The sequence below is a fragment of the Mus caroli genome, chromosome 8, assembly GCF_900094665.2.
Source record: "Mus caroli chromosome 8, CAROLI_EIJ_v1.1, whole genome shotgun sequence".
NCBI lineage: Eukaryota > Metazoa > Chordata > Mammalia > Rodentia > Muridae > Mus > Mus caroli.
In genome coordinates, this window is record NC_034577.1 from 20,273,250 (window position 1) to 20,291,492 (window position 18,243).

At 47.1% G+C, this 18,243-nt stretch overlaps 2 protein-coding genes across 5 annotated transcripts in view; one reads left to right on the forward strand and one right to left on the reverse strand.

Moving 5' to 3' along the window:
* The first annotated feature begins 5,455 nt into the window (after positions 1–5,455).
* Star (steroidogenic acute regulatory protein) lies at positions 5,456–11,475 on the forward strand. Its single transcript, XM_021169998.1, has 7 exons — positions 5,456–5,611; positions 6,435–6,542; positions 6,783–6,910; positions 7,894–8,052; positions 8,162–8,346; positions 8,740–8,833; positions 9,542–11,475. Exons 1-7 carry the CDS (start codon positions 5,548–5,550, stop codon positions 9,653–9,655), a joined length of 852 nt encoding a protein of 283 aa, XP_021025657.1. The 5' UTR covers positions 5,456–5,547; the 3' UTR covers positions 9,656–11,475.
* A 2,031-nt stretch (positions 11,476–13,506) lies between these two features.
* Ash2l (ASH2 like, histone lysine methyltransferase complex subunit) overlaps positions 13,507–18,243 on the reverse strand; it is a 33,019-nt gene continuing 28,282 nt past the window's right edge. For all 4 annotated transcript variants that reach the window (XM_029480806.1, XM_021170011.2, XM_029480804.1 and 1 more), the window contains 4 exons: positions 16,685–16,777; positions 15,170–15,268; positions 14,247–14,306; positions 13,507–14,151 (listed from right to left, as the gene is read on the reverse strand). In XM_029480806.1, coding sequence (XP_029336666.1) covers positions 14,044–14,151; positions 14,247–14,306; positions 15,170–15,268; positions 16,685–16,777 — 360 coding nt within the window. In that variant the 3' untranslated portion in view covers positions 13,507–14,043. The remainder of the gene's footprint in view (positions 14,152–14,246; positions 14,307–15,169; positions 15,269–16,684; positions 16,778–18,243) is intronic.

Sequence of the window (18,243 nt, forward strand, 5' to 3'; positions counted from 1 at the left end):
GCCATTTGACATGTGAATTCTTTATTGTTGAGTTGATTTTACAGTAGATACATTTTGAAGTCCTTGGATTGAGGATGTGGCTCAGTAAGTAGCAGAATGCTTGCTTAAGATATGCAAGGTCCACATGTCACATGCCTAAGTGCAGTGACATCCTAGTTCAGGGACAGCAGAGTGACTGGTTAATTGAGCTCTGCGTAGGTCACTTAGTTATTTCAGCATCAGTCAGACAATTCCAGTGTAGCAGCAGATATGAGTTACAAAGGGGAAAGGGACATTCCTGCCCTTGACACCTATGTTCTTTGCAAGGTTCAGCTGTGTGAGGTTTCCAGTCCAGGTCATGCAGCAGCCTGGAATTGGTCTTAAAAGTTAACACTGTTGGGACTGCTTCCCCTCTCTCCGCTCTGGTTCTCAGCTGAGGGCCTGCTTCCGCTGCCCTTCCCTGTGTTCGTACTGAGAGGCGGTGCTCTGACCACACTGGCCGTCGCAGGAGCAACTCCAGTTCATACTGAAAGTTCCTACCAGGTCGGAGGATTTGATCCCCAGAGCCCTGCGTGTAGCCATGTGCATTCTGAAACTACTGCGCATGGCTGCTTCAGGCTCTTTTAATGTCTCCCGAGGCCCTTCATATTCGATTTCATGCTCTCTGCTTATTAAACCACAATAACCTCCTACCCTGAATAGAATACAAAAGAAAATGTAAAAACAAGAAAAAGAGTACATCATGTATAATTAAGTTAGGCTGCATGTAAAACTATGTATGTATGCTGATGTTGGTATTGTCAATCAAGTACGTGTTTCTGAGTGACTCAAACACCTGAAAAGCATTACAGTCTGATTTGAAATGTCCATTATCACTAGGAAAGGACGAAGCACGTGTTGGTTGTCTCAGCTTTGATTTCAGCCTTTGCTGTGTGAGTATGTCCTCTAAGTGGAAATACCTTCCCATGGCCTGAATGCTTTTCTTTCTGCCTTCAGATTTCTGCTCAAGTTTCACCATCCTTGACTACTTTTTCAAAATCCCGTCTCTAGGATTGGAAGGGTTGCTCAATGAGGGAAAGCTCATTTAGCATGCACAAGGCCCTGTGTTCTAGTGTCCAACATCGGAGTAGCAGGAGAAAGCCCTCAGAAATCCTGCCCCACCCATTTTCCTCCAGCTTGATTTTTCACTATCGACAGCTGACAAAGTTGTCATTGTTTACTGTCAATCTCCAAAGTAAATGCTTAGGACTGGGATTTTTGATGTATGGGCACACAGCACTTGAGAGGCAGGAAGGTTGGAAAAAAATTTTTTTTAATTTTTTTTAAATTTTTAAAATTTTTTTTAAAGGTGACAACCGATAATTATAACAATAATGTTTTGTTGTTTCCTTTACTTTTTTTTTTTTTAATTTTGGTTTTTTGAGACAGGGTTTCTCTGTATAGACTTGGCTGTCCTGGAGCTCACTTTGTAGACCAGGCTGGCCTCGAACTCAGAAATCCTCCTGCCTCTGCCTCCCTAGTGCTGGGATCAAAGGCGTGCGCCACCACGCCCGTCTTTGGAAATTTAAGGACAACTTCTGCTACAATGTGATCTGGAGGCCAGCCTGGGCTACATGAGTCCCTGTCCTTAAAAGAGCTGGTGACACACCTTTAATCCTAGCACTTGGGAGGGAGAGACAGGGTCTCTGATTTTGAGGCCAGCCTGCCTGGTCTACATAGCTCTAGGACAGCCAGGGCTACATAGACCCTTTGTTGACCAAACAAAACCAAGTAAAGGGATTTTCTGTCTGCTTGATCTTGTAGCCCCAACATCTGAATGGGGCCTGAAATACTAGGTTTCACTGTAAAGCTGTTTGAAGGCTAGACAGATGAATGGCTAAAAATATGGATGTGAGCTCAAGTTGAGTCAGACCCTCCAGGGACCAGTACCACACCAAAAGGTGAGGACAGCTCATACACGCACTGTCTTAGCTGCAGGCCACAGATTCCAGACGTCAAGAATTTGTGTCAGAGTTTCTGAAGACACATCTCAGAAACACATGGGGTGGAGAGTTGGACAGGGCCCCAGTTGGAGGGAGTTACTGGAGGAGCCTTAAGCCAGTGTTCGTCATTCCCCTTGCACAGCACCTCTCCAAAGTCTTTTTCCAGATTGTCTTGTGGGTGCCTGCTGTTCTCTGTTAAGTAGGTCTTACATTTACCAAGTGGCCTAGAATCAAAAGTAAGTTTTGGGTAAGCGGGTGTGCACCTGTAGCTCCTAGTTTCCAGGGACACTGAGGCAGGGCCAGCCTCCACAATAGAGTAAACTCCCCAGCCTTTTTTTGTTTGTTTTTGTTTTTTTGTTTTTTTTGAGACGGGGAGGGGGGTAGCCCTGGCTGTCCTGGAACTCACTTTGTAGACCATGCTGGCCTCGAACTCAGAAATCCACCTGCCTCTGCCTCCCAAGTGCTGGGATTAAAGGCGTGCACCACTACGCCTGGCTAACTCCCCAGCTTTTAAAGAGAAGCTGGAGAGATGGCCCAGGCTCAGCAGTTAAGAGCACCCGCTACTTTTCTCGAGGACTCCGGTTTGGTTCTCAGCATCCATGTGGCAGTTCACAATTGTAATTCCAATTCCAGGGGACCTGATGTCCTCTTTGGGCCTCCATGAGCATCAATCAATCAGGCACACAAGTGGTGCATAGACATACATGGAAGGCAAAATACAAAAAAACAAAATACAAAATTAAAGAAGAAAAAGCCAGGCATAGTAGCACACACCTTTACAGACCTCAAGGGGTAGGGGAGGGAGGGAAGGTGGAAGGTGGGGGGCATTAGCAGTGCTGAGCAAGGCGCGACCCATACCGTAATCTCAGCATTTACAGAAGCAGGGGCAGGAATATATCTCTGTGGCACTCCTTTCTCCCTTCCCTCTGTGGGCAGAGTCACATGAGTCTATGTGACGTGGTGGACATTGAGTGTAGGGTGGTTGATACTTAATGATGGAATGCCCTTTTCTGTTGCAAAGCCTTGTTCCCTCTCCTTGTCTGCTCTGTCCATCCAGTCTCCTTCTGTGTAGGCTCTGCTCTTATCAAAAGGTAAAGCCAGATTTAGATACCCAGAGTCAGAGGGTATTCCCAGACCTTTCTTGACCTTTCTGCTCAGAGGAACAGCAAGAGTTAAGTAGTCATTGAGCCTGGAGAGGATAAGAGGAGGAAGAAAGTCTTGGCACTCAGGGAGGTCACCCCACACCCCCTCCCTGAGTCAATGGCAGTGTCTGACATCAGCAGCAGCTGGATGTCTCAGCGTTCCAGTCTGCCCACACTACCCCCTCCTTCCTCGAATGCCATAATTCTCCACAGAATGGCAACAGCAAGGCCTTGAATATTATCTGTATGGCCTGTCCCACACAACCCCTTCCCAACTCCCTACCACTTTCCCTGAAGGAGGGCCCACGTGTGTCTGGGGAAGCACGTGTACCAAGCAGTGGGGAGGATGCCAAGCAGTGGGGAGGATGCAGCTAGGCCAGCCTGCCAGCGCACCTTCAACCTAGAGAGGAGCAGGCTTCTGTCTTCTCTGGGAGCCTGGGAGCTGGAAGGAATACCAGGGAGGGAGTTTCCTGAACCAAAGGTGTGTGCCTGTGTCCCTTGCTGCTTCCCTAAGTAAGGCCCCAACAGAGAAATAAGAACACTGTGTCCTCATAAGAACTGAGTGCTGGAGCCAACAAGTTTGAGAGCGAAGTAGTCAGTACCCGTGGGAATTAATCCCAAAGAAAAAGGTGTTGCAGACCGTGTCTATAGGCAGGAAAATCAGAATCTCAAGGCTTGTCTGAGATACCTAGCAAGTTCAAGGACAGGCCAGGTTAGACTTTTTTTTTTTTTAAAGAATTATTTATTTTATGTATGAGTACACTGCACTTCAGACACACCAGAAGAGGGCATCAGATCCCATTACGAGATGGATGTGAGCTACCATCTGGTTGCTGGGAATTGCACTCAGGACCTCTAAAAGAGCAGTCAGTGGACTTAACTGCTGAGTCATCTCTCCAGCCCAACACTTTTGTCTTAATCCCACAAGAGAGGCAGGAACTGGGTTACGCCTCTCCAGTGGGCACTGATTGGGAGAGGGTGTGCACTAGGGGGGGACAAGCTACTAGAAACCTGTAATGGACAAAGTGAGCCCTGGCACAAGAGTAGTAGGCCTTTGGGACTAGACCTTAGAGCCTTAGATGCCTCATGACAGTAGCTCCCACAAGGCTTCTCACACAACCTCAACAGGACAGAAATGTAGGCTGTATCCATATATAACTATTAATCCAGTTGCCTTGAAGGAGTCTTGTCCTGCCTTGGGACAGTAATGACAAGATTCAAAAGTATCCTGCTGGCGGCAGGGTCTGGTGCAGAACAAATCTAATGAGACTTTACTGATGACATTCTTGACATATGAATTTAGTTTAAAAGTAGCCTCAAAGGTACTTGGAAAGAAGAGATCTTGGCAGGGCAGGGCTGGGTGGTAGAGCTTTTCTCTGCCTGGCATGTCTGGGAGCAACTGAGGCAATTCGTTCAAAGGTTCCCTGAATCTGCCCAGTACCACAGGGATCACATACCTGCAGGGACTGACAACAGTCCATGTCCAAATGATTTGTGTTTCTCACCTTTGTGCACAGGTCAGGACCTGGAGCAGGGCAGGCCAGCCTTAGCTGCATGAGGAAAGGATGAGCTTGCAGGGTGGAACCCAGGCCTAAGTTACTCTCTGCCTTGAGAGCTTACTGGGTGGGTCATCTCATTTTCAGAGTTCCCAGAATGAGAAGTTAGAATGGAGTTGGTATCAGTGGGTGAGCAAATAAATGAAAACTGAACAACACATGGGGTGTTCAGGAGGTCCCACGTAGAAGGAACCAAGGCCAGCTAGAGGACTTGAGCTATTGTCCTATATTGCCCTACCCCTGACACTGGCATCCTGTTTGTCTTTGAGCCAGCCATTGACACCCTCCAGACCTGATGGACGGTCTTGCAGGTTTTTTGTTCTTTTGAGACAGGGTCGTTCTGTGTAGCCCTTGCTGTCCTAAACCTTACTATATAGACCAGGCTGGACTTGAACTCAACAGAGATCTACTTGCCTCTGCCAGGGAGAGTATGTGCCACCATGCCTACCTCTGGTCTTGTTGCAAGAACTCACTCTTTGACTCTTTTACCCTGGCTCCCTCTCTTGGCCAGAGCTTCTATATACTTTTTGATGCACCGGAGCTTGAGGACAGGGCTTGAAGTCTACATTTACAGCTTTAGAGAAGCTATATGTGCCCTCTGCCCCATTCCAGTGGCCCTGCTTCCCCTACCTGCAGAGTCTGGTCCCTCCCGTTACGCAGTCTGCCCCCTCCCACCTTGGCCAGCACTGCAGGGTGAGGCAATCATTCCATCCTTGACCCTCTGCACAATGACTGATGACTTTTTTATCTCAAGTGATGATGCACAGCCTTCCACAGGAAGCATTTAAGGCAGCTGCAGGACTCAGGACCTTGAGAGGCTCAGGAAGAACCACCCTTGAGAGCAGCAGCAACCTCAGCACCCAGCACTGCCACATCTGCCGAGAAAGCATGTTCCTCGCTACGTTCAAGCTGTGTGCTGGAAGCTCCTATAGACATATGCGCAATATGAAAGGTGAGTCTGGGTTAGGGGGGAGGGATGAGAGCCTGCCAAGAGCCTCTAGGCAACATTGTTTTGTGGGAAAGCTCTTGGGCAGGGGAATAGGTCACCTCAGCTTCGATCCCAGCTATGCCTCTTAACTGGGGGAGCCTGGGTAAAGCCCTTCTTCTCTGGACCTCAGGTTTTCACCTAAAAAAATGGCCTGGCTACTAAGGTGCCACCTCTCATCCAGATTCTGTAATTCCTAGTTTCTACTCTAAGGCCCTAGTTGTTCTGGAGCTAGTACTGATGTTGCCTCCCCTCACGAGTGGATTAAGTCTGTACCAAGGGTCCCAGGCAAGTTTTTGTCATAGTGGTAGAGAAATACAGAAGCTAGTCTTTACTCTAAGAAGTGCCTGGCAAGTCCGAGACACTGTCTGGGAAGAAGAGCAGAAGACAGGAGGGTTGAGCAGCAGAAGTACAAGGCAAAGGATGCTAAGGGTGACTCTTGTCCCTGGATAGCTGGTTGTCCCTTGGTAGGGCAACCCTCAGGAGATGGAGCGCATCCTACTCAATATCCAGGGGCTACCCAAGTGGCCCAGGGAAACTTTTATGGCCAGGTAGGGCCAGGTCTGACCAGTCCACCCCTATTTTCCATGATGGAAAAGAGATCTGGGCCCTGGAAGTGCGAGAGAAAGTTTAACACTGAACTTGAGAGTTAGAGATGTGGCTGGAGTTTGGGTCCCTGCTGGGATCTGTGTCCCTAGGCCGGTTTGCTCATCTGTGATGAGTGGACAGAACGGTTCCTCTCCCAGAGATTTCCTAGCTACTTGACAAATGTTTCTTTCCCTCCCTGCAGGATTAAGGCACCAAGCTGTGCTGGCCATTGGCCAAGAGCTCAACTGGAGAGCACTGGGGGATTCCAGTCCCGGGTGGATGGGTCAAGTTCGACGGAGCTCTCTGCTTGGTAAATAAATATTGGGGCTTTCTGAGCTTCTGCCAGTGATGGGTCTTAGGGTGCGTGAGGCCTGTCCCCTACCTGTGGTTACTTAACTCCTGTGTCTACCTTGACCTGCAAGTAGAGCCCTGTGGCTATGATGTTGTCTCTTCTGAAGGCTGAACACATTCAGAGGGCAGAGGGATGAGAGCTATGGATTGGCTAGGACCATTGTACCCACGTTTTCTTTTTCCTTGGCTATGTATGCAGGTTCTCAACTGGAAGCAACACTCTATAGTGACCAGGAGCTGTCCTACATCCAGCAGGGAGAGGTGGCTATGCAGAAGGCCTTGGGCATACTCAACAACCAGGAAGGCTGGAAGAAGGAAAGCCAGCAGGTAAGTAAAGGCGGCTGTGAGAAGCCTGCAGTTACTGATGGTCCCACTACCATGCTCAAAGCCTGCCGGGACTCCCACTGCATCCACAATTGATAAACAGTCAAAAAGTTTTGGTCTGAGAACTCTCCTAAGAATATATCATCAAGTGGGGTGAGGGTGCATAACTTTTTCATCTCAGCACTCAGGGGCTAGCCTGGTTTAGGTAGCAAGCTCCAGGCTAGCCAGGGCCGCATGGTCACACCCTTCCTCAAAACAAGCAAACAGGGAATGTGTTCTCAGATCATCTTCCCTCCTGAAGACTCATTGAGAAACAGTATTCCTATTTTTTTAACTACTCTCCGAATGCTGTAAACTCATCCAGTAAAAAACATGATCTCATCCTGACACACAGAAGCAAAACCTACGTTAAAACCAGTAGCTCTATTATTAGAACTACTTTGGTGGCCTTATCTTCAACAAAAGTCTACACATTGTCCATTACCCCAAGTTCAGATGAAACATCTTGTTGCTCAAGCTCTTACAGGAACGGAAATAACAGACTAATAGGATCTGATATAGTAATCGACTAATCTGGGATCCAGCCTTAGCAGTGTATCTTTGCTAAGCATCTTGGGCAGATCACTGAAACTTTCAGGCCCCAGGTTCTTCCAAAGTGAGTCAACAAAACAAATCAAAAAGCCCAGCCTTCTCTGTATCTAGTTAGCTGCTGTAGACCAGTTTGTCCTTCAGGCCATTTCAGTTGGACCTACCCATACTACCAACATTCATCACTAACACAATAGGCGAGGTACCTCTTCCAGCTTTGAGTGGACATACAAGGCTTATGGCCGCAGTGTCTACCCACTGGGTCCTCACCAGGTAGTGATCCAGGCACCTATTGCTCATCGTAGGCCTACTGTCCCTGTTCCGAGTGTTGTCTGAGACCTAGGCTAGGAATAATGTTCTCTAAGCAGAACCCCATGGCTCTCTTTTGTCCCCAACAGGAGAACGGGGACGAAGTGCTAAGTAAGATGGTGCCAGATGTAGGCAAGGTGTTTCGCTTGGAGGTGGTGGTAGACCAGCCCATGGACAGACTCTATGAAGAACTTGTGGACCGCATGGAGGCCATGGGAGAGTGGAACCCAAATGTCAAGGAGATCAAGGTGAGGAAAGCCCAACTGTGGGCGGCAGGGAACCAAGCGAATGCAGTCCTGAACAGCGGGTGCTTAACCTACCAGTGGCTGAGTCCAGGCTCCAACTCCCTCGTGCTAGGTCCTGCAGAGGATTGGAAAAGACACGGTCATCACTCACGAGCTGGCTGCGGCGGCAGCAGGCAACCTGGTGGGGCCCCGAGACTTTGTGAGCGTGCGCTGTACCAAGCGCAGAGGTTCCACCTGTGTGCTGGCAGGCATGGCCACACATTTTGGGGAGATGCCCGAGCAGAGTGGTATCATCAGGTAAAATTTGGTGGCAGTCTCTAAACTGCAGTGCCAAAATCTTGATCCCCACTTCCAAGCAACCAATTCTTAGCCCCACTCTCAGCTTTAACAAAAAAGCAATGGCCAGAGTAGCCCCACTTCCGCAGCTAGGTGGTCTATTCTACCCTTCCAGGAACTTTCTAAGAATCCTAATGATTTTCCAAAGCTAGGAGCAGGCCTCTGTGGGTGGGTTCTAACCATGGTGGCCCAGCAAGAAGCCTCACAACCAGCAGGTTCTGATGAGCGAGTACCCATGCCAACTGTTTAGTATTCTTGGTAAAGTACCTCCTGATGAAAGTTAAAAGTCAAGGGACTCTAGAAGTGTAACTCTACAGTCTTTAGGAATTCTCACTTGTCTTCCTGCCTTACCAGAGCTGAACACGGCCCCACCTGCATGGTGCTTCATCCACTGGCTGGAAGTCCCTCCAAGACTAAACTCACTTGGCTGCTCAGTATTGACCTGAAGGTGAGAGGCCTGGGGGGATAGCCTGAGTGGGAAGTAGTGACAACAGTATGCTCTTGTCCCCAGCATAGAGAAGCCTCTTGCAGGTTTTCTTGACTTTTAAAGCACGTTGTTGTTGTGTATGCACAATGTGTATGTGTGAATGTAGGTGCTCATGTGTGACAGCGAGGTGGAAGTCTGAGGACACTGTTGATCTGGGGCTCTTCCTCCTCTACATGGGCCCCAGGAACTTATCAGATGGCCAGGCATGTACTCTGACCCACTAAGCCGCCTTGCCAGCCTTCTTCTTGCCTTCTGATAAGAGTCACAAGCTGTTGGATAGGCAACAGACAGAAGCATGGCTTCCTATTCTGCCAGTGTGGAAGCTTGCAAAAAAGCTTCCACATCTAAAAAGCTAGGTGCTGTGTCATAAACTTCAGCACTTTAGGGAAGAAGTAGGAAGATCACACATTTGAGATTCCAAGATAGTTTTTTTAAAAAATCAGTTTTATATATAATTATGACCATTTACAAAGAGGTGATCCTAGGCCCAGTAGATGGGGATTCTCACCTTTCAGGTGACACAGATGTCTCGCTCGGGGTCACACATCCTATCTTTAACCATAAGGCAGCTAAGGCCCCCTTATCCAGCAAGACCAAGCTTAAGGTGCCCCTGCCTATGTGGGGTACAGAACTGTGCTCAGGATCCCAGTGCTCTTGTGTCTACCCCAGGGGTGGCTGCCGAAGACAATCATCAACCAGGTCCTATCGCAGACCCAGATAGAGTTCGCCAACCACCTGCGCAAGCGCCTGGAGGCCAGCCCTGCCTCTGAGGCCCAGTGTTAAGGAGTGTCCACCACGTCGACCTGCAAGTCATTGGAAGCTCTGACAGGAAGCCTGCAAGTCTGTCCATCTTCAGTTAACCACATCGGGAGGGGTGGTAGGCAGAAGACACTAGGACTGACTGGTAAAATCAGGATCAGCAAAATAGAAATGAGGCTTAGAATAAAAGTTCTCTAGTGTCTTCCACTGCCTCGCTGTGAAGGCTAAGGGCTAAGTAGCTATGAAACCTTCCATCTAGGCTTGTATATGCTGACCTAAAAGACATCAGCAGCTACGAACAGGAGATGCTAAGGATGGGGAACTGTTGTCATACCAGCTCCAAATGTCACTACCTGAAGGCAGTGTGCGCACAAAGCAAGGTCTTACCTAGGAAACACTGTGGCCTTCTGCTCCTCTGTAAAAGACCAGAACTTGAAACTACCTACAAAGGGCCCTTCCAGAGTATTCCAACTTTTCTCTGAGGAAAAATGAAACCACCATTGTGCCGACTTCCCTACTAATCCCATGACAATAAAGAACATGCATGCACACTTCAGCCTGTACATTTCAGGTCCCAGCCTAGGGAATCACAGCTTCAGCAGAACTCTGCGTTTAAATCTCCTAGCTCACAAAAGGGAACAAAGCTTCTGGAGATTTGTCATTTGACTGTTTCGATTCTTTCCTAAAAATGCAACCTCATAATTAAAGGCACATGCCTTTAATCCCAGCACTCAAGAGGGCAGAGGCAGGTGGATTTTTTCTAATACTGAGGCCAACCTGGTCTACACAGAAGGATAGCCAGAGCTACATAATGAGACTCTGTCTCAAAACCACAAAACCCAGGGATTGAAAAGATGGCTGACCTGTTGGGAGCACAAGCTGCTCTACCAAGGAATCCAGGGCCAATCCCCAGCGTCCACACAGCAGCTCACAACTCTAATTCTAGTCCCAGGGAACCTGATGTCCTCTTGTGGCCGCCATGGGCACCAGGTGTGCAGTGGTACATAGACATACAGGTATGTAGGCTGAACACTCATTAACACAACCCTTGTCGGATGCGGTGGCTCAACAGCTTTAATCTCAACACTGCAAATGGTGACACCAGTGAATCGCTCCAAGTTCCAGGCCAGCTAGGACCCCAGTGAGACCATCTCACAACAAGCAGGAATAAATTCTTCCGAGTTGATAGTTAAGATTTACAGCATTCTGGCAGGAAGATGATGACAGGATTTTCATTTACCTATACTGATTAAATAATACGACCAATAATGTTAAGGTAAAGTGACTGCTCTATTGTTTATAGACAGAGTAGATGCCAGCCTGGCTCAGAGCTAGCAACTTCCTTATTTGAAAAGGTTAAAATGTTATGTTACCTTCTAGGAAGACAAATAGCTACAAGTCAGTAGAGCTAGAACATTCCTATTCCGGGATTTGGAGATATTACACTTTAAAGGTATAAATTGAGAGCCAGGTGACGGTGGCACATGACTTTAATCCCAGCAGAAGCAGGTGGATCTCTTGAGTTTGAAGTCAGCCTGGTTTACAGAGTAAGTTCCAGGAAAGTCAGGGCTGTTACATAGAGAAACGCTGTCTCAAAAACATAAAATAATAAAAATGACAAAAATATAAGTGTGACCAGCAAAATGTGTACGTGCTTGCCACCAAGACTGATGACATCAGAAGCCACAGAGATGGAAGGAGAAATGAAAAACAGAGAGGTCCTTATGGCTGCTTATCCACACTAAGTACCTTACACACATAAATACTGGTATATATTGGAATTCCTTTCCGAATGTGTTAAGGATGAACAATTGTAACAACCAAAAGCTTTTCATTCTAAGCATCTTTCAAAAAAAGAAAAAGTAGTAGTAATGTCTGTGTGAGTGTGCACGGGCCCCAGCAGACACGTGGATGTCAGAGGGCAACTTCAGGAGTGTGCCTTCGACCCCCACCCTGGTCTTGGGTCCTGGGTTGTCAGGGTAGGCAGCAAGCGCCCACTTTTCTGTCCCTTATCGTGTGAGTGACCCCCATCATTTGCAAAGAGCTAAGCTTATTTATGAACAGAACAATGTGGAACATGTACTTATTTATTGACGTCTTAAGCCTTCACTGATATTTATTGCTCACCTCGGTGCTTTGAGGTGAGGGAGGGCAGCTGTAGTGTTTCTGATAGAACCATCCCGGGAATCAGCTAAGAGAGCAGCCACTTGCTGAAAGACCCACGTGTGCCGGCCTCGAGACAACAGGCTGCCAGTGGAGAAGCACCTTCAGCAAACACTGTGGCTTTGATTGGACTAGCGTTTGCTCCTGTACACACTGTAACTCTATCTCTGCCGTCTGGGATGTTTGACCCATTTGTTTAATCTTACATTTTAATAAAAGCAGTTGTCACTGGCATTCTGATACCTATTTTATAGTACTTTTTTAATCTTTCAAAGGAACCTTATTAACACATTCAAGTTTACAACTGTACACACGTTTTTTTGTTGTTGTTTTTTTTTTCTTGTTTCACTTCAATTGTTCTTTTGAGACAGGGTCTCACTCATTCTGTAGTCCAAACTGGCCTGGAACTTATATCAACCCTCCTGCCTCTGCCTCTCAAGTGCTGGGATTAATGGTGGGGCCTGCAGGCATCTGGCGAATTTTTTCAGACACTGCTAAGTACCGTCAAGCACCTTGAGAACTTCTAATGCAGGAAATCCAGGTACACAAACACGTAGGTACACAGGCAGATGAGACCTGGACATGGCTATGTGCCAACACCCACCCGTACTTCATTTTCTCCAGAGTCCTTCAAACGCTGATGAGCTCAGTAAGCTGGCTTGTTCTATCTTGGACTAGTACTTGCATTAGTGGGTATCCAGCCGCTGGTAGGCTGTGACCCCAGCTTTAAGTAATGTAGACACCCCAAAGAAGGCATAGCAAGACAGATTTCTGTCAGTTTGAAGCCAGTCAAGCTATATAGACAGACCTTGCCTCAAAAAGGCAAAAAAAAAGATATTCAATGTATGAAAGAAGTTTGGGGGATTCAGCAGCAGACAAGTATAGTAAAGTTGCCATTTGTGTTAATAGTCACTCGAACCTTGGGAAATTTCTTTCTTTTTTTTAAGATTTATTTATTATATGTAAGTACACTGTAGCTGTCCTCAGATACTCCAGAAGAGGGCATCAGATCTTGTTACGGATGGTTGCCATCTCCCCAGCCTGGGAATTTTTTTTGTTGTTGTTGTTTTTTTCGAGACAGGGTTTCTCTGTATAGCCCTGGCTGTCCTGGAACTCACTTTGTAGACCAGGCTGGCCTCGAACTCAGAAATCCGCCTGCCTCTGCCTCCTGAGTGCTGGGATTAATGGCATGCACCACCACGCCCAGCTTGGGAAATGTCTTAAAAACAAAATACTTCGACTATAACTCTGCATCCTCCTAGCTCCTGGTTAGTCACTTTATATCACAGTACTCAAGTTAAAACAAAACAAAACAAACAAACAAACAAAAAAGGCGACACAGGGACATCTTTAGGTCAGTGTAGGATTTTGCATTTGCCACAGACTTATGCATTTAAAATCGGAGGTCATTAAGGCATCCTCCTAAAGGCTGGCTCCTCACCATTCTTTGACCCATACCCCTGGCTGGCTACTAGAAAGGCAGGCAAGAGGACAAGCCGCACACATCAGCACCAGGTTCCAAGACGGACTGGAGGCCTGCTAGCCTTGCTCTCCCTGAGGGTCCACTGTACACAGAGCAGTGAAAGCGCCTGGTGACCTGGGCAGAAGGACAGCAATAAAAGCGCCTGTCCCACCCTGCCAGTGCTGTCCCCCGTCACACTGCTTACGGTGCTAATAGGGTCAACAGGAACTCAACTTCCAGTGAAGCCAAGTACCACACAAGCTTGAAAACAAGTTTTATTGGAGGAAAGATCTAGCTTTTATAACCTTTAATATAACCCTGTAGGCATATTCCTTTCACAATTATAGTTTATAGAACCCACTAGCTTCCCAGATCCCCAAACTCCACACCAAAAAGACCGCCTTTAGACTGCTCTGGAACAGACTGCCATTGATTTCAGCCACTCAGAAACAAGCTTGCCTCCCCAGAAATCAGGGGATCCAGCATCCTCAAGCAAGCTGTCTGGACATGATTACTCGCTCTTTGGAACACACAGGAAAGTAACAGGTCCTCCCTGGCAGGTCTGGGCACAGCAGCAGCCTTACAGGGAGCGGCTGATTTATGGCACTCAGAGTAAGTAGTTGTGTGGGGCAGGGATGCTAAAGAGCAGGCACTGCTGCAGTCCCACCCAGCCTTGTACCTCGATCAAAGTGTACTGCAGCATCTCTGGGAAAACATTTGACACTTTATAGAAACAAAACCAAAACCCCCAGGATTATTTTACAGTGTCACCAGAAGCAAGGACTGGTTAGGGTTCCCAGGGTGGACTACGCCTTCCGTCCACTTCTGTCTCCACGTGATACAAAACATCAGCCAGTGTGTGTTCTACCACAGCGCCCCAGCCCATGTCACTCATCTGCAGGAGCAATAAAAACAGAATGGGTGACTACAGAAGTCTGAGCAAGAAACAGAAGGATGAAGGATGAATGCAGGTGTCCTAATGGTACTCACAGGGTGGTACGTGAGATCCTTTGGAGGGTATTTGAAGGATGGTCCAAAGTTAATGGAAACCTGGGACAAGTTCAATACAAGCAGACACAGAAAAAAAATTGAAAAAGAACAAAGTTGACTTGGCAGGGGATATTGAAAGGAAAAGTACACTAGTAGAATTGTAGCACATGCCCCGGAGAGGCTGAGGCAGGAGGATCCTGAGATTGAGGTCACCTGACTACATAGCATACACTGTTTCAGAAGAACAGCATCTCTGTCACACTCAGGGTCTAGCTGGGACAAAGGAGGCGTGCCAACATCCTGGTGTCTATCAAGCATCAGGGACAGCAGACTTCTCACTGATTCCTGCTTGGAACCTCATCTTACTTTGTTCAATAGAAGGTAATGAGCAAATACATAGAACTCTCCATGAGCTAATCTTCCCTTTTTAAGCAAGTAGTAAGGGTAGGATATCTATTTGTTTATTTATTTGTTTAATTTTTGAGACAGGTCTGGCTGTCCTAGAATTCACTGTTTAGACCAAGCTGACCTTAAACTCAGATCAGCCAGCCTCTGCCTCCCAAATGCTACGATCAAAGGCATGCACCATCACGCCAGGTAACCCTCTCTCCTCTCTCCCCGCCTCCTCCACGCCCTCATCTGTGTGTGTGTGTATTTTTGGTTTTTGTAAGTATAAGCAACAGTCACCAATCGCAAGTTACCAACACATGCCCGCACTGATCCACGAATGGATATGCTCTGTACCTTTCCTGTCAAACAACAAGACCCGCAAAGCACAGAGCATGCTCACCCCTGATCTCACTCATGCACATGCTGAGACACCAGCCTCCCAGAGCATGCTCTCATTTCTTCCTAGAAATCACTTTCATATCAAAGGCTTTCATAACAACCCACCCCCACACTTCCAAATAGAGAGTACATACCGTGCAGCTCTTGTACAGTGAGATGGCTGGGAAGTAAACTCCTTCAAAAATATCTCTGTAAGCCACACCCTGATTGACACCATTTTTATAAAATATTATCTGAAATGAAGATCAAGGTTTTATTTTAGAATTTCACAAAGATTTAAAAAACAAACTCAATTGCAGAACACTTAATACTGCTACTGCTACCAGAATGACAATAATGTTAATGTACTTATTCTAAAAATACATCTTATATTTGCCACTTTAGGCATTTTCAAGGAAGATGAATATAAGCATGTATTATTTCAGTTGACTTTGGGCTGATTTTGGATTTCTATGCTGCATATAGCGAATAGCTGTGAGTTGCATTACTCACTGTTCTTTACGTGGAGGATGGAGTGGGACAGAGGCTCACAGCCTAGGCTGCCTCCAGCTCACTCTGCTCACACCGCCTCAGCACTGTGCTTACCTGTGGCCTGTGCCACATTGCCAGCTTTACCATTCTGTATTTGGGGGTTTTTTGTTGTTTTTTTTTGTTTGTTTTGTTTTTTCCCCTTTTTTTATTGGGTATTTATTTCATTTACATTCCCCATGCTATCCCAAAAGTCCCCCACACGCTCCCCCACCCACTCCCCTACCCACCCACTCCCACTTCTTGGCCCTGGCGTTCTCCTGTACTGNGGCATATAAAGTTTGCACGNCCAATGGGCCTCTCTTTCCACTAATGGCCGACTAGGCCATCTTCTGATTCATATGCAACTAGAGACACGAGCTGGGGGCGGGGGTAATTGGTTAGTTCATATTGTTGTTCCACCTATAGGGTTGCAGATCCCTTCAGCTCCTTGGGTACTTTCTCTAGCTCCTCCATTGGGGGCCCTGTGATCCATCCAATAGCTGACTGTGAGCATCCACTTCTGTGTTTGCCAGGCCCCGGCATAGCCATTCTGTATTTGTAAGAAGAACCAAAGTCTTCTTTCTGGCATGACCTTTTTTATGCCTGTTTCAACTTTTATCTGGATTTTAATCCCCCACCCCCAATCACTCAGAACTTTGTCTTTGTGTCACCCCTCTGCTGACCCCTGCGGCTCTTCATCTCTTACTTCTCCTCACTCCCCTTTCCTTTCTGACCTTTGACCCTGAGCTTGACTCAGTGTGCCAGAGGCCCTTCTTGATTTCGCTGTGACCTTGGGCTGCAGGACTGACTCCTGGGAAGGGACAGCGAGGAAAGTTCTAGAACAGTGAGTGAGCCATGCAGCCCCAGGTATCTCCAAGTGACACAGCACAATCTCCTAGTTCCAGTCTCTCTCACTGCCTTCTTCAGTCTCCTACACAGCTCCTTATCAGGTCACTGACTTTGTAGCCCTTTCTTTACAGCCATGCAGCAGAGAACAGGCAGAAGTGACTCACTTCTTAGCTGCAGGCAGCTAGCCAGGCGACCCTCAGTCTCCTTGAGCCTCAGCTGCCTCACTTTTATCCTCAAGGAGTCTCAATCTTCAAAGCCTTACACTCTGACATGTTTATGACATGACTCACCTCACTATGGGGAGTCTGTTTTAGGCTCTTCTCTGCTTTGTCCACAAAGTCTTTTTCTTCAAAATACAAATAACTCTTGAACTTTATCAAAGCCTTGAAAGTGCAGTAAGAAAAAAGAAAATGACACATTAAAGAATCACCTAAATTATCATGGAGAAAATAAAGTCAGATTCATATACACAGTGCCTTGGCCATGAAGTCTCTCCCAGAGTTTTTCAGTTTTCAGTTCTGAAGCTGTCACTGCCCCTCCCCTCATTCAGGGTCTCACTATGTAGCTCTGGCTGGCCACAAACTCACCTTGTAGACCAGGCTGGCCACAATCTTAACAGACATCTGCCTGCCTCTGTCAAGTGGAATTAAAGGCAAGAGCCACTATGCCTGGCTGCTAAGTGCTTCTTAAAAGAGACTAGCTGTCCATGTTTGTTAAACATGTCTGTTTGTTTGTTTGTTTGTTTTTCGAGACAGGGTTTTCTCTGTGTAGCCCTGGCTGTCGGGGAATTCACTGTGTAGACCAGGCTGGCCTCGACCTCAGAAATCCACCTGCCTCTGCCTCCCAAGTGTTGGGATTAAAGGTGTGCGCCACCACCGCCCGGCACCTTTTTCTCTTTTAATGTGCACTGGTGTTTGGTGTTTTGCTGTATGTCTGTCTGCATGTGTGACGTTGTCACATCCTGGAGTTAGACAGTTGTGAGCTGCCATGTGGGTGCTGGGAATTGAACCTGGGTCCCCTGGAAGAGCAGTAAGTGCTCTTAGCCACTGAGCCATCCCTCCAGCCCACTAAAACTTCTTATTCTGTGACATTTTTGGAATCACTGGAAGAGTCATTGATATGATTCTTTGATTTTCACTAAATACAACAAAGAAATCCAGTGGAGGACACAAGAAATTAATAATATCATGTTGGAATAATCTGATATTTCTAAGAAAAAAATAAGGTCAACGTCTGCACTATCCTTTAGTTCAAAGTCATCAGTGACCTAACACAAGGACAAAGGCAAACATGGAAGGAGATGTTCAGGACTCGTGGGTACCCCAAATTTATTAGGTCACAGAAATAAATGTAACAGAACACTCAAAACAAAACAAAGAAGATGGCATCAGGGCTGGACAGAAGGCTCCGGCTTGCAGCAGGTACTTTGTGCAGAGGACCCGAGTGTGGCTCCTAGCCATGTGAGGTGGCTTAGCCACCTCTAACTCCAACTCCAGTAACGTCACTCTAATCCCTCTGACCTCTGTGGGCAGCACACTCAGGTGTACACACCCCTATACATACACATCATTAAAAATAATTTGTTTTGTTTTCTTGAGATGGAGTTTCTCTGTGTAACAGTCCTAGCTATCCTGAAACTCCCTTTGTAGACCAGGTTGGCCTCAAACTCACAGGATCCACCTGCCTCTGCCTCTTGAGTGCTGGGATTAAAGGCATATATGCCACCATGCCCAGCTAAAAACAATTTTTTAAAAAAAATCATCGGGGCTGGTGAGATGGCTCAGTGGGTAAGAGCACCCGACTGCTCTTCCGAAGGTCCAGAGTTCAAATCCCAGCAACCACATGGTGG

What these genes read in the sequence shown, in the direction of transcription:
- Star (XM_021169998.1), top strand. Translation starts at nt 5,548, where the DNA reads ATGTTCCTCGCTACGTTCAAGCTGTGTGCTGGAAGCTCCTATAGACAT. An exon ending in CAAATGTCAAGGAGATCAAG is followed by an intron (nt 8,053 to 8,161) that starts GTGAGGAAAGCC and finishes CCCTCGTGCTAG; the next exon opens with GTCCTGCAGAGGATTGGAAA. An exon ending in GAGCAGAGTGGTATCATCAG is followed by an intron (nt 8,347 to 8,739) that starts GTAAAATTTGGT and finishes CTGCCTTACCAG; the next exon opens with AGCTGAACACGGCCCCACCT.